The following is a 13,610-nucleotide window of genomic DNA, read 5'->3' as shown; positions in this document are numbered from 1 at the left end:
CAAAAAAAAAATTACGAATGTATCTTCACATAATTGTTTAAATAAGCCATATCTAATGAGTGTTTTTGACATAATAAAAACAAATCTTAAAAAAAAAGAAGCATCCGTCATGGATCGGTTGTTGTATCTACGGCAACCAAGTCGCCAATTAACACGGTCGCTCTTTAACCCATTACACCGGTTAGCCGACTCAGAGAGAAGACGAGCAGCTAGCATCCTCCGTGATGAGAACCCGGTGTCACCGTCAGGTCAGGATCTGACATGAACTACACAATATCGTGAAGCCAGCCTGCACACTGAACACCTGGATTCCCTCCCAAGACCGTGTGTTTGAGTACACCTTCGTCGAGAGTCAGATCATCAGAGAAACAGCAGGTAGCTAATCCTATTAGCATCTTTAGCTTAGCTGAATATCTATATTTGACTGTAAACAAATTGGCCTGCAAAGCTAGCTGAAGCAGAACGAAGCTAGCTCTATTAGGCTTCTGTGTAAAACGTAACTAAAAGACAAAGCTGCTCTGATAACAGCTGTTTACAGAGAGGACAAAACAGGAAACAGAGGGTTCAAAAGAAAGCTGTACGAGGCTGTAAGGTGTCGAGTTAATTTCTGTCACTGAAGAAGTCTTTACATGAGCATTTCATACAAACAGAGGAGACTGTTGTAACAGGTTTGTCTTTATGTTGATTTCTTTTGTACTTTAAAATACCATGCTTAAAAACACATTATCCCTTTTAATTTAATGATATCAATAATAAATACACTTAAAAAATCTCTTTCTTGAGAGGTTGATTTGGAGAGGAATGACTCCTGCACGCTCTCTAAATTATACCAACTCGCTGTTGGTTTCTATCTGCACTGATCATATCAGTGATATCTAAAGCATTTCAGTTCAGTTAGGGATCAGAAAAAAAGATGTATTTCTAAAATATCAATTGGAAATGCTATCAGGCGGTAAAGTGAAACATTGAGATGCAAAGAAAGCCACTGGCAGCATCCAACTCAGCCCCAATCATTGATTTTTTTTTACACAATTACAGGGCAAATAGTCAATCTTTGTTAAAGATCAAATATTATCATTTACCGGCATCAATCCCTCAATTCAGTCTCTGCCTGAAACATTTAGTCTCTGCTGTCTCTGTAAGGACCTCATTTGACCTCTTTCTTCTGATAGGCCAGCTCTCTGTTGGCAGAACAGTCAAGAGGACTGCTCTCCAATGTTGCCAGAAGAGAGCCTATGTGAATGGATTCAAATGGCTTGTTACATAGAGCTTTGAAACAGTCGGGGAACTATCGTGTGATCTGCAGAACAAGCCGCTTAGCGCCCTCTGCATATTTATCCCGAGATTACTCCAACATACATTTACATGAGCTTTACCCACGTTTAGTACGGACACCCAGCTTTGTAACACATTGTGTGTTAGTTTAAAACAAGTATCATCTTAAGAGTCCAACTCAAGGATTTGCTGTGGTCACTGTGGGTGGCAAATCAGATTTCAGGGGGGGTAGGTGGATGTGGGTGTGGCCACCCTCTGGATTCGCCCCAGCTTATGTACAACTTAGACTGTGTTGAGGAGTGAATTGCAACTTTTGAGACTTAAAAAACAACGAATTTCTTAATATTTGGTGCCTCTTATGTATATTTGTTGCTGAGTTTTTAACCAGGTATATATTGTTTGGTTTTACTAGTATCATATATTAAAGTTTAAAGTTCTGGTATCCCAACAACCTTGGGCCTCCATGGATAGCGTGGCCGTAGTGGTTACGTTGCCCCATGACATGTACACAGGTTTGTGGTTCTTGTCGCATGGCCGTGGGTTTCTAATCTGAGCCCTTTGCTGCATGTCATCCCCCACTCTCTCCTCCCAACATTTCCTGTCCGTCTTCAGCTATCCTATCTGATAAAGGCAAAAAATACGACTTACAATGCTTAAAAAGAAAATGACATAATTAGATACAAGAAGTAAGATGTTAAAACTGACTCCAACCCTGGAGACCGTTACACCACCAGTCTCAAACGGCTGCAGGGTACCGACTTTGTGTCTCAATAAGAGATAGAATTCTAATGTGCATTGTTTTATTTGAGTGTTGTTTATTTGTTCAATAAGCCCTCAAAGCAGCAGGTGGTCAGTATGAATCATCTTTACGTCCCTCCTGTTTTTCAAAGGCTCTGTATTTGATTCTTCTTTTCAATGCTTTCCTAAGATCTATTGTCCTGAAGGACTGGGCAGTACAGCAACATATTACATAATGTTCTGATATCATTAGAGAATGCTGCAGCTTTGGTTTGAATTGTCCTGATTATGAAAGTAGTCCAAATAAAACCAGGCTTGATCTTTTATGTCACTCATTTTTAGGGTAGTTTTCTGTTGGTAGAGTAAAGACAGCACAAACTGAACTTTGCTGTTTTATGTTTAATATTAGTGTCTATACAATGCTGTCCTGTGTTTGACCCATGATCTGTGGTTATCAAGTACAAAGGTTCAAATGTATCCTTGTTTACTTGTCATTTTATCCCCTCGCCCAGTAGTCCAGTCACCACACATCTTTAGTCCTCACCTGGAATAGCTCTGAATGTTTTTGTGGATGGCACCTTTAAATGATCCTCTCTGTAAATGAACTAGTGTTTCTTAACTCTTCATTCTTGGCTTCTCTTCCTCCATCCTCCGTCTCCTCCTCCTTCTCTTCCTCTGTTTACTGGAAACTTCTTCTTCTCCGCCGGCCATCTGAAGGCCTTTTTCCACCCACTGAGCCAGAACAGGACGCTGCTGAGAAATCCACAGTGTCAGGCTGAACTGGATTCAATGGTACAAGTCGTGCAGTTGACCTGACAGAGCTGCGGTGTGTGTGTGTGTGTGTGTGTGTGTGTGTGTGTGTGTGTGTGTGTGTGTGTGTGTGTGTGTGTGTGTGTGTGTGTGTGTGTGTGTGTGTGTGTGTGTGTGTGTGTGTGTGTGTGTGTGTGTGTGTGTGTGTGTGTGTGTGTGTGTGTGTGTGTGTGTGTGTGTGTGTGTGTGTGTGTGTGTGTGTGTGTGTGTGTGTGTGTGTGTGTGTGTGTGTGTGTGTGATGCATGTGTAGTTTAGTGTCACAGAGGAACTTTATTGTGTTGTTGTGGCACCGTGCGGAATGAGTAACATCCAAAGTCCAGACTCGAGGGGGTAAAACTGGAAGAACAGCATGTTTTTAACTTCAGAGCAGTGATGACATTTCCTTCCACAGTCCCTGAGAGTCAACACCAGAAATATATAATTCTTACTACTTTGTTTACTGGCCTGAAAGAGTGCTTCACAGACATGATGGAAGAAACACGCCCTGAGAATGTTCCTGAGCTAAACTATTAGATATCAAAGAGGAGGGGTGGAATCAGCTGTGTGTCTCAAAACAAAGTCCGGCTGCAGAACAGAAAGTTTTATGGAGTTTATTTCCTCCTCAGATTGCTTCCCCGTGTCTCATTATCAGACTCTGCTCTGTTCAGACACTTCAGGCTTTGTTCTGCTGCAGACTCGATCTTCCTCTGCTCGTACCTGCAACTTCAATCACTCACCTACACCCACTAGTGTCTAAGTTTAGCAGCTGTGTGTGTGTGTGTGCGTGCGTGCGTGCGTGCGTGCGTGCGTGCGTGCGTGCGTGCGTGCGTGCGTGCGTGCGTGCGTGCGTGCGTGCGTGCGTGCGTGCGTGCGTGCGTGCGTGTGTGTCAGAGAAACAGATCCACGGTGGTGTTGTTCAGCAGGTCCTGACTAACGGCGTCCTCCTCCTCCTTTTCCTGCAGAGGGAGCCGGATCTGGAGGAGCAGCCTGAAGACAACATGCCCCCCAAGTTTAAAAGACACCTGAACGACGACGAGGTCACAGGATCGATCCGCAGTGAGCGGGTGAGACGGGGAGGAGGGAGGGAGGTGTTTGAAAAGCTAAGGCAAAACAATCAAAACACTTTCGCATCGTCATCATAGGAATAGAGCAAGTAATGCGGCACACACAGATGTCTATTGTTTGGGTTAAATCAGTATAAAGCTGGTATGAGTAAACTAATGACTCAGACTTTTTTGTATTGGGAAGAGGATTCACTCATTCAAATTGATTCACAAAATCAATTTCTGACCGGCACACTTTTCTTTTCTTTGTCTGGTCGGAGCTTGTGACAGCGTCAGTGATATTAAACTCATCATCTCAACAAAGCAGAAGGTGCAAACATCCTCTGTTGATGTTCACATTGAAGGAAAGAAAACTCATCTCACATGTAAAGCATCCAGTTAAAAGTAAGGGAGTGGTGTTAGTCATACAGAAGCCTTTGTCGAGAGACTGTTGTCATGGAGACAAGACGCATGTGCGGCCCTTTATATTCTCAGCGCAAAAGTCCTTCATCCAATCAGCGCTTCTCTGCCCGAAAATTACACCCGGCAGGTGGACAACAAATGAGGTAATGAAAACAAACTTAAGTATCTGCAATTGGTTAAGTGTTTAATAACCTCTGTATCAACCCGAGTGCATCAGGAGGACTATTTTCCAAATACAAATAAACAGTTTTTGGAGGATTTTCATCATCAGACGCTCCTGCAACCAAAAGTCTGTTTGTCATCAGAATGATTTCTCCCTGTCCTCCTGTTCCTCCCTCGTCCGTTCTCTCTGTTTGCTGCGGTTTGTTTTCCAGTGGAAGTGGGATCAAAGCTGAGATGACAGAGAGAGTGTCGGAACAAAAAGCTTTCTTCCACCTTCATTCTCTGCTTTTACTGCCTCACCTCCGGCCCTCTCATAATAACAACCGGCGCTCCCTCACGGCTCACAAAACTCCACCGTGGAAACAAAGCCAGCGTCAGTGCCACGGCTTACGTAACTCTTTATGGTCATATGGTCACCATCCCTTCAGCATCTCTGCACATCACAGTGTATTTACAGGAGTGTAAATGTCTCTTTATGCTGGCAGCTGTGAACATGGCCTCCTGTCTGTTCTTTGTAGTGACAGGATTACAAGAACTCACAATGAAGAGATTTCACTTTAACTGGCCCAGAAGGGGCTAATACTGCCTCTGCACTCGTGAAACTACAAACTGTTTGCATGCTCAGACTCCTGCTGATCATCTTATATGAGAAAATAAGGTAGTCACATTTTCAATACTTTGCTACTTTATTTGTACATGTTTTAAAACCGTACAATCTGAAAAATGCTCGTGATTGAGATTGAGTACGGAAGCTTTTTGAAAAACTACGAGTGGTAAATACTGATCTTTCTCATGTCCGTTTGGTCGCTCATTGGATGCTTCCAGTTAGTGCAGGTGAGAAAACTGGGACCCTGATTGACTAAGTATCAGGCACCAACAACATGACCCACAAAGCTGCAAACAGGTTGAGTCTGAGAAGTGAAAAAGTCTCATTAGTAGTCCATGAGAGTCGGAGGGAGAGAAATGAAGGTCAACTGTAGATGACATCATCTCAAAGTAGTCGTCAAGTAACCCAGGGGCCACAGAGAAAGGTCACCAACTTGTTTGCTAAATAGCCAAGGAGCACAGAGTCATTAAACCCGAGCAGCTGAAGAAGTTCTTTCCTGAAACCAGGAAACTTATCAGCCCCCTGTGAAGGTACACCTGCCCCACAAAGAGAGGAGTTCGACGGGCAGCCCGCTAGGAAAAACTGATGGAGATACTGGAGCTCACCCAGATCTCTTTGGTTGTGGAAATGGCAACACACAAGTCTGAAGCACACTTTCCACGCTCCATGAGAACAGCTGTGGTGAAATATGGAAAGTCTGTTGAGCCAAAAGAGGTGCAAGATGAAACCAAGAGGACAGACAGTTAACAGGCAGAGCAGAGGAGGTGACACTGTATAAATTGTAAAAACACATTTCCTAATTATTTGTTCATTTTAGCCAGCTTCCCTGCACGTTTGGGTAATTGAAAAGCAACATATTAGACGAAAAGCCTAAGACTTTTTTTTTTTTTTTGCCGTGGCCTCAAATAGGGATTGATTTCCTTTAATTTTGACTGTTTTTGTCTGAATGTTTAAATTTTGGTAGTGTGACTCTTCCTTCCCAGCAGCAGTGAATAAATTCCTCCTGTCTCCTCCTGGTCCAGCTTCTCCTCACATGATTTAATGCTGCTTTAATGCTTCCTCTTTGACTCTCCCTGAATGGCGTTTCACAGCCTCTGCTCTGATTGAAGCCAGCAGTGGTTCACGAGTGATCCTCTCACCTGAGTGTGTTTAGGTAGAGCCAGACCCTGCAGCAGACTGACTGTCCTCTTCAGAGCCTTTATTAAGCTCTACAGCAGAGCAGCAGCATCCTCTTTTATTGTCAGTGAGTCATCATAATGCAGTCCAGTGCAGTACGATGACAAGTTGTGTCTCTATAATCAGCCTTCGAAAGATCAGAAACATTTCTGAATGAGTAGAGCTGCTCAGTTTAACATCTTTTCTGTGTTCTTGTTCCTGAAATTGAAACATTTCTCGTAGTTCAGATTAGTCTGTAAATCATCCGCTGGTTCAGCTCGTTCGATGGTGTCCGATGTCTTCACCATCTTTTTTTGTCAATAAAGACAAACAACTGAAGACATAGCTCAATACTGCTACCAGACATGAGCTAGTCCAATACTGACTGGAATAGATGAGCATGTTTCAGTGAGAATAGGAACAGTCATGGGAAGATCGATTCCATCCTGCCTTTACATACATGTACCACGTCATGCAACAGCAGTGTTTTTATTACCAACGTTTTCAGTAGACATTCACTCTGTTACGCAGCAGCTCAAACAATCTCTGCTTTACTCCTGCATGAACTTCATCTGTAGTCAAAAAACTACAGACAAACTGGCTATAGTGTCCCTTTCTGCAGTTTGATAGCCTTTAAGATAGAAGGTGACGTGATGACTCGTGTTAATACAACTTATTCATTAAATGACGGAAATCAGCAGAGCTGATCCCCAAACATACTCACGCTGCCACAGGCTCAAAGCCTTCAGTTATTCAGTGAAGAGTCAAGCAGGAGAAGTTTCCCATCAGGATACTGTAGTTTTCTGACCTTGGATCTGTTTGTGTTTTACAGAGAAACCTTCTGGAGGAGGACTCTGATGAGGAGGAAGACTTCTTTCTGTGAGTTTGTGTGAATAGAGTTTCTCCTCCCAGACATTTTACAAAAACACAAGAGACAGAATATTAATATTGATGTTGTCAGAGCTGGGCGCTGTTGTTATCGTTAATTATTTGTGTTCATTTTTAACAAAGATGTCCGTTATAAATACAGTTATGTATACAGTTATTGAAACCTTAACTTGTGGGAAATTCTGCCTACGTTAATATCCAAACCCCGCTCTTATGAATGGATGGATCATGGACAACCTGAGCGGGATCATAGCGCCCCCTGTACTTTACAGAGCTTATTCACAATAAGAGCTTATCACTGGCGCTTTATTGTGAAACGCTGCTTGACCTTGGCGATACTTCCTGAGCCACCCGAGAGAAGACAGTGGTTATATATCAAAAATGTTTTTATTATTTGTAGTTTTATAAGACAGACATATTTGTAGTTTAGAGTCGTCATTCATTCACTAAGAACTCACATTTATTGACTTTGTAAAAAGATTTTCTTTTTTTAATATATAACAGGTGTTATGATTAAAAAAGTGACTATTAATGCAGCTTTGTTTATTTTCTAATTGTAATGCCAGTGTCTGTAACTACGGTTACGACAAACCATAGACACATTCAGCTAAAAGTCAGCAGTGAACACGGCCACTTTTAAAACCGTAACACCATTTAAAGTTAAAGTTAGCTTCAGCTAATTATTAACAGAGTGAACTGCTATCCAAGTTAAATTCTTGATTGGCTGTGCCCATTTCTGGTTGTAGCACGATAAACTTGAGTACGAACAAGTTATAAAAAGAGTCTTCTTTTTCCCCCAATATGTTTGTGAAGGTTTTTTAGTGCAAGTTGAAATGACAAGCAGAGCAATGAAACAGACCAGCTCAAACAGAACATCACACAGACGACTAATCATTAAAATAAAGATAACAAATCGGTGTCTATAATATACATCCAGTCTGAGTCCCCGTTTATCAGCCAACTCTTTACAGGAAGGCAGCATCAACAAGGTAGAGAAACGAAAGGTGAGGTTACAGGAGGGTTAGCAGTACAATAAGGAGGCAAATGAGGACGCTAAAACCTCCTCTGGAAATCCATGTAATGTTGAAGATCACAATATGGAACCACAATATAGAAAAGGGTAATTAAATCATTCTGTCTCTGGAAAAATCCCTTACTGCACCTGACATGGCTTGTGGCGAAAAAAAAAAAGAAAAGATGCTTGGCATAATCTTTTCCATATACGTGAAAAAGTGTGCATTTCCTGATTTTCATTTGGTGATGAGCAACACGTGTTGGAGTACTTTTTAAATAGTTGACTCTGTCTGTCTTTCAGGAGGGGGCCCTCGGGACCCAGATTTGGACCTCAGAACGACAAACTGAAGCAGTAAGTACCAACCCCCCGTCCTGACTCACACGCGGAGCTCAGAGGGGTTTTAGGCAGAGCTCGGAGTTTTGGTGCTGCTCTTATGTAACTTTTCATGTTTACCAGAAGGTGCTGGTTGTTAACGGATTGTGTAAGAGAGCCGTTTATATGCATGTCATTGTGAAACCTCGCCCGCTCACTGCAGAGACAGACCGGCACACTCGCTCTTTGTTTATCGTTGTAAACACGTGAAACAAGGCGCCATCATCACTCCGGACCTGAACCTGAACCCTGAGCTCAGACCCTCACCCTATGTTTACGTGCTTGTGTGTGGTCGTCATACTTCATGTTGGCGTGTTTGTCATGTTTATATTCTCACCCTCAGCGTGCAGCGTTCCTGCAGTTTTAGCCCGAAACAACCAGTGAAACATGTCTGGAAAAAATGACAACACACATTCCTTTGTGTTGTTTCTCACTTATGAGCTCACTGTTTGCTTTATTTTGCTGCAAACACCCCCCTCCTGCATCCAACCAGAGCTACTGAGGGTAATTCTTCAGAAGTCAGGGTGGTTAAAAGGTCATCTGGACCTGACTTGTAATGCTTAAGATCATGCACACAGGTCACAGCTGATGGCTTTATCCTGCCGGCTGTGTCGATTTAGATACGGAATAAAAATGCTTTATTCTGTGACTAAAGAAATCGAATGTCTCCTCCGACTCTTTCTCACTCGATCCTGTCCTTTCAGTGTGCAGTCTCAGGTGGACGAGGTGATCGACGTGATGCAGGAGAACATCTCCAAGGTGATAGAGAGAGGAGAGCGACTCGACGACCTGCAGGACAAGTCAGGTGAGTCTCACTGGGAGGGTTTGTTAGTCTTGTCCACACGTGCAGGCAACATCTGCGTTCGGCTTCTTCATTATCTCTGGATCGTTTGAATGTTTGACTCACACATGAAGCGTGCAATCAGAACCTTTTGTTTTCGGTACAGAACACAGAGAGAGGCTGGGATGATGAGAAATCCAGACAAACCTGCTCACAGTATCAAGTCAGAAGACTAATGTATAATGTAGTTTCTCATCGTCCCTCTGACCAGACTAAACCAGAGACAATAATTAACGTGTAAAGCACACGTGGTTTGTCCATGAATGACTCTCTGGGTTTTAGATTTTCTTTTTTCTTTTGGGCCATGTGTTTATATCAGTGGAAACATTCTGCCGTGGTCTCAAGATATTAACGTTAATTTAATTTTATTACAAGTAAATCCTGTTTAAAGCAGGAAGCTTTCTGCATGAAAGGTCTGCAGAATGTGATTCCTGCACACAGAGGCCACGCTGTGACTCGATACGCCACATTCTCAGTCTGTCAATTTCATAAAGATGAAAAGTAGTTTGCATTAAACTAGGGCTGCAAAAAGGATTTATAGGATTCAGGTAGGCTGAATGGGGGGAAAAAAACGCTGTAAGAATGTGATTTGTTTTTCAGTTTTATTCTGTATCGTGAGTCATAATGAGATTCATCACACGTGAATGAAGACCTGATCTGAGAGGCTGAAAGTCGCCAATGTTGCATCCTTTATGCAGGAAGTATCTCCTGCTGCTCTTAATGTGTTAAATATTCTCTTCTATGTGAAGCTCTTTGAGCTGCTCTCTGTATGAACGATGCTCTATAGATGAATGGATCTCTCGCAGACATACAGACTGTCACGAAGGTCACATGGAAACAGGCAGTTAATCCAGGAATAGTCAAGCCCCTGTTCACAGTGGTGGAGCGCCTCCTTGTTAACATGTTCAGTGAACTATAAAGGTGTGAATGAGATGTTCAGGTTTAGTGTTTTAGCAGCTGTGTGTCTGATATCAGTCTCAGGGACAGGCTTTCTTCCACACCTCCTCCTCCTCCTCCTTCTTCTTCTTCCTTTTTGTGTTCCTCTTCTCTTCCACACATAAGGCTGATGTTTCCATTAGCCCTCCCTCTGATGTTCACACAGATGTTGTGTAACTGCGTCTCTCCATCATGTCGAGCAGCGAACCAAGACGTTTACACATCTGGAACACATCTGTGTGTGTGTTTGAGTGTGTGTGTGTTTCTAGATGTGTTGTGTGGCACATCCATGCAGTTTGTGTTGTTCCTAACAGTGGCCTCCATGTTGAAACTTTTAACATCCAGTGATTGACAGGTGCAGTTGGCAGGTGACCTGCAGGACTTTCACTGCAGGTCACCTGCCAACTGCACCTGTCATTTTATCGACAACAACAGACAGCTTAGTGTTATTAAACATCACGTTCCCTCTCCAGTAAAACGAACATCAGATATTCAGGTGTGAAAATCTAAAATACAAATAATGTGAAATTTGTGGTTAAATAAATATTGTATTCAGACAGCTTTGGGTTTGTTGTGACTGATTTTAGAGGCGGAGTGGATGTGTGCACGTCCCATATAGACTGTAAATAAATGATATTATAGTTTACAGTGGAGGCAGTGGAACCACACTAAACACCAAACTAGAGCCGTACGTTTAGGGCGTTTTATATCTTCAGTTTGTGGAGCAAACACAGCACTCGGAGTTCACAGCTACAGACTAGCTGATAGTTAGTGGGGATACATTTCTGCTTGTTGTCAGACACCTGTAATCAGCTGCTGATACCTGCATGATAAACAGAGACACTGTGTGATGAAACAGAGAACAGTGGCGTTTGAAACAAAGTCAACATAAGCTTTGAAATATAAACTTTTCTTTGTGAAAGTGCGAAAAACGTTCACGTTCGACCTGAGCCGTGGGAGTCTGATCCTTACAGAGGATCCAACAACATCCAGAGCTGCTGTGAGATCTCATTTAGAGATGCAGGACTATTGGTTTTTCAGCTGGCCGTGTTGAGGGGGATTCCTTTGTCAACGACTGAGTTCCTGATTTGCTTGTTTTTGAGAATTTGTTTGGATGTTGAAGCAGTTTGTAAAGACTTTTTCTTTTTTTTTAAAGGTGCTTTATATGTAAAATTCTTCTCTTTGTTCTTCGTCTCCTTACATTTCTTCTTTGGCGCTTCGTTCATGTGATCCTTCAGAGAGCCTATCAGACAACGCGTCGGCCTTCAGCAGCCGAGCCAAACAGCTGCACAGGAGGATGTGGTGGAGAGACATGAAGGTGAGCCATCGCTCTGTCAGTGTCTGTCTTCTTCACGTGTGTCCTCGCCGGATAGATCTGGTGTTTAATATGTGCCGTTTTTGCCCCACAGATGAAGATCATAATCGCTCTGGTAGTCTTTGCTCTGCTGCTCATCATCATCAGTGAGTTTCACACAAAAAAACAGAATATGCATTTATTCCACTCTGTGTGTTCTTCTAACTGCATTTTCTTTGTGTGTTTCAGTTCCCGTGATCCTGCGATACCGCTAGTGTTTGCCCAGGAGGATGAGGATGTCCCTCCTCTTCCTCCTCTCTCTCTCTCTCTCTCTCTCTCTCTCTCTCTCTCTCTCTCTCTCTCTCTCTCTCTCTCTCTCTCTCTCTCTCTCTCTCTCTCTCTCTCTCTCTCTCTCTCTCTCTCTCTCTCTCTCTCCTTCCTGTATACACAGTCCTTCACTCCATGTAGGGGGCGCCAGCCAGCCTCCCACTCCCCCCCTCAGTGTTAGCCGCTGTACCCTCCTTGACGTAACTCCTCCTCAGTATTAGATCTTATTAAACCTGCTGTGAGATCAGTACTAAGGCTCAGTCTGAATCTCACCTGCCGAAAGGGATCATGGGAAAACTGGGGAGGTGTTTAAAAGCAGTTTCTGGGTAAAATCGCTGCCTCATGATGGAGGGATTCATTCCATCATAAACATCACATTTAAGCTCCAGTCTCAGAAACTCCACACATAGATAGAAACTGTAAACTAGCTGCTCTGTATCTGCAGCACACCTGTATAAAAAAAAAAAAAAAAAAGCACACACATTCAGCAGATGAACCTCAGATGGTTTCCCATGATGCCCTGTGTGCCGTCCTCACGGTGGGTCTGGGGCTTTAAAGGGAACATTATGTGAACACAAGGTGAGGGAACATCTGAGGGTCATCTGCAGTCTTTGAATCGTCCTGATTTCACGTTTCAGGTGTGTTTCCTCGTCAGCTCAGACAGAGTTAGATTTGAGAAAGACTCACCGTCGGCTCTCTGACATTACTCTCCTCCATAAATCTGAGCTCCTTGTGTACAGGCGGGCCGTCACACCCAAACATCCAGGTTAAGAATGTCTCCTCCCCTTCCTGCTGCTCTGTGCCCAGCTCTGGACCTGTTTGGTCACGGCTGACACTTCTGTTCGGTTTTTAAACTGTCTTTGATCCAGCTTCTGTGTTTTTCACTGTAGTTATTCCTGCTCGCTCGGTGTGATGCTGTGTGGATGCTACTGTTTAATCTGAAGGGACAGTTTGTCTCTGCACTGTTATGTCTGAGGATGCTGAGCTGTTGAACAAACTTAGTGACATTAATTAACTGTATAAATCTTAATTTTATTATTTGAATGTAATTTATTTTAGCTGTAAATATTGACTCTGGAAGGATGTATAATACTCTGACCCTGCATTGAAAGACTGTGAGATTCTTTTTGCTCTGAAATAAAGTGATTTAAAAGGGTGACGGTCTGGTTTTGATCTGGTTTGTACTGGTTTAGTATCTCCAAGAAAAGAAGGAAAGAAAAGCTCGAGGTCAATCAGATGGAAAATGTTGAAGAGGTTGATGGAAAGAACGAATGGAGGTGAGGAGGGAAACTAATGGTCATGCCATCACAGGTCTCTTAACCACAGCTTTCTTTCTCCTGCTCTCATTACTCGCCTCTTTTATTGCTCTGTGGTTCCACTGGCCGTGCGGAGTCTCAAGATGGCACTAAAGCTGGACTGAGTGGAGTCGGAGCAGAGTTATTGTTCTGACAGACCTACAGGTCCTTAAAAACACAAATACAGGTTCAGACCTGCTACTAGTTTTGTCATAAGTCTTATCAATTCTGTGTTGTTGTTTTTGCTCAGATCTGTTTGTTTTGTTTGGCTGTTCACATAGCTTTTTAAATTAGACCTGTAATCAGACTGTGTTGTTTATCCACACAGAGTATTCAAACAGCCCAAATTCAGTGTGACTTGTGCTCTTCACATGGCCATAAAATCAGATCTGAGTCACATTTAAGCTGCAGTGTTAATGCAGCTGAATTTGTCAAACAATCACCTGAAC

The 13,610-nt window shown here is 42.9% G+C and overlaps 1 protein-coding gene across 2 annotated transcripts; it reads left to right on the top strand.

Moving 5' to 3' along the window:
- The first annotated feature begins 144 nt into the window (after positions 1–144).
- On the top strand, positions 145–13,022 carry vamp4 (vesicle-associated membrane protein 4). Of its 2 annotated transcripts, XM_079349874.1 has the most exons (9): positions 145–375; positions 2,731–2,805; positions 3,766–3,867; positions 7,026–7,072; positions 8,397–8,447; positions 9,173–9,273; positions 11,484–11,563; positions 11,655–11,706; positions 11,789–13,022. In XM_079349874.1, the coding sequence occupies exons 2-9, from the start codon at positions 2,803–2,805 to the stop codon at positions 11,812–11,814; spliced, it is 462 nt and encodes a 153-aa protein (XP_079206000.1). In that variant the 5' UTR covers positions 145–375; positions 2,731–2,802; the 3' UTR covers positions 11,815–13,022. The 2 variants fall into 2 exon arrangements, with proteins under 2 accessions (XP_079206000.1, XP_079206001.1); XM_079349875.1 differs by lacking the exon at positions 2,731–2,805.
- Positions 13,023–13,610: the final 588 nt, after the last annotated feature.

This window comes from Symphodus melops (assembly GCF_947650265.1).
Source record: "Symphodus melops genome assembly, chromosome: 8".
NCBI lineage: Eukaryota > Metazoa > Chordata > Actinopteri > Labriformes > Labridae > Symphodus > Symphodus melops.
The sequence above is the reverse complement of the archived record's forward strand: the minus strand, read 5'-3'. Positions and strand labels throughout refer to the sequence as shown.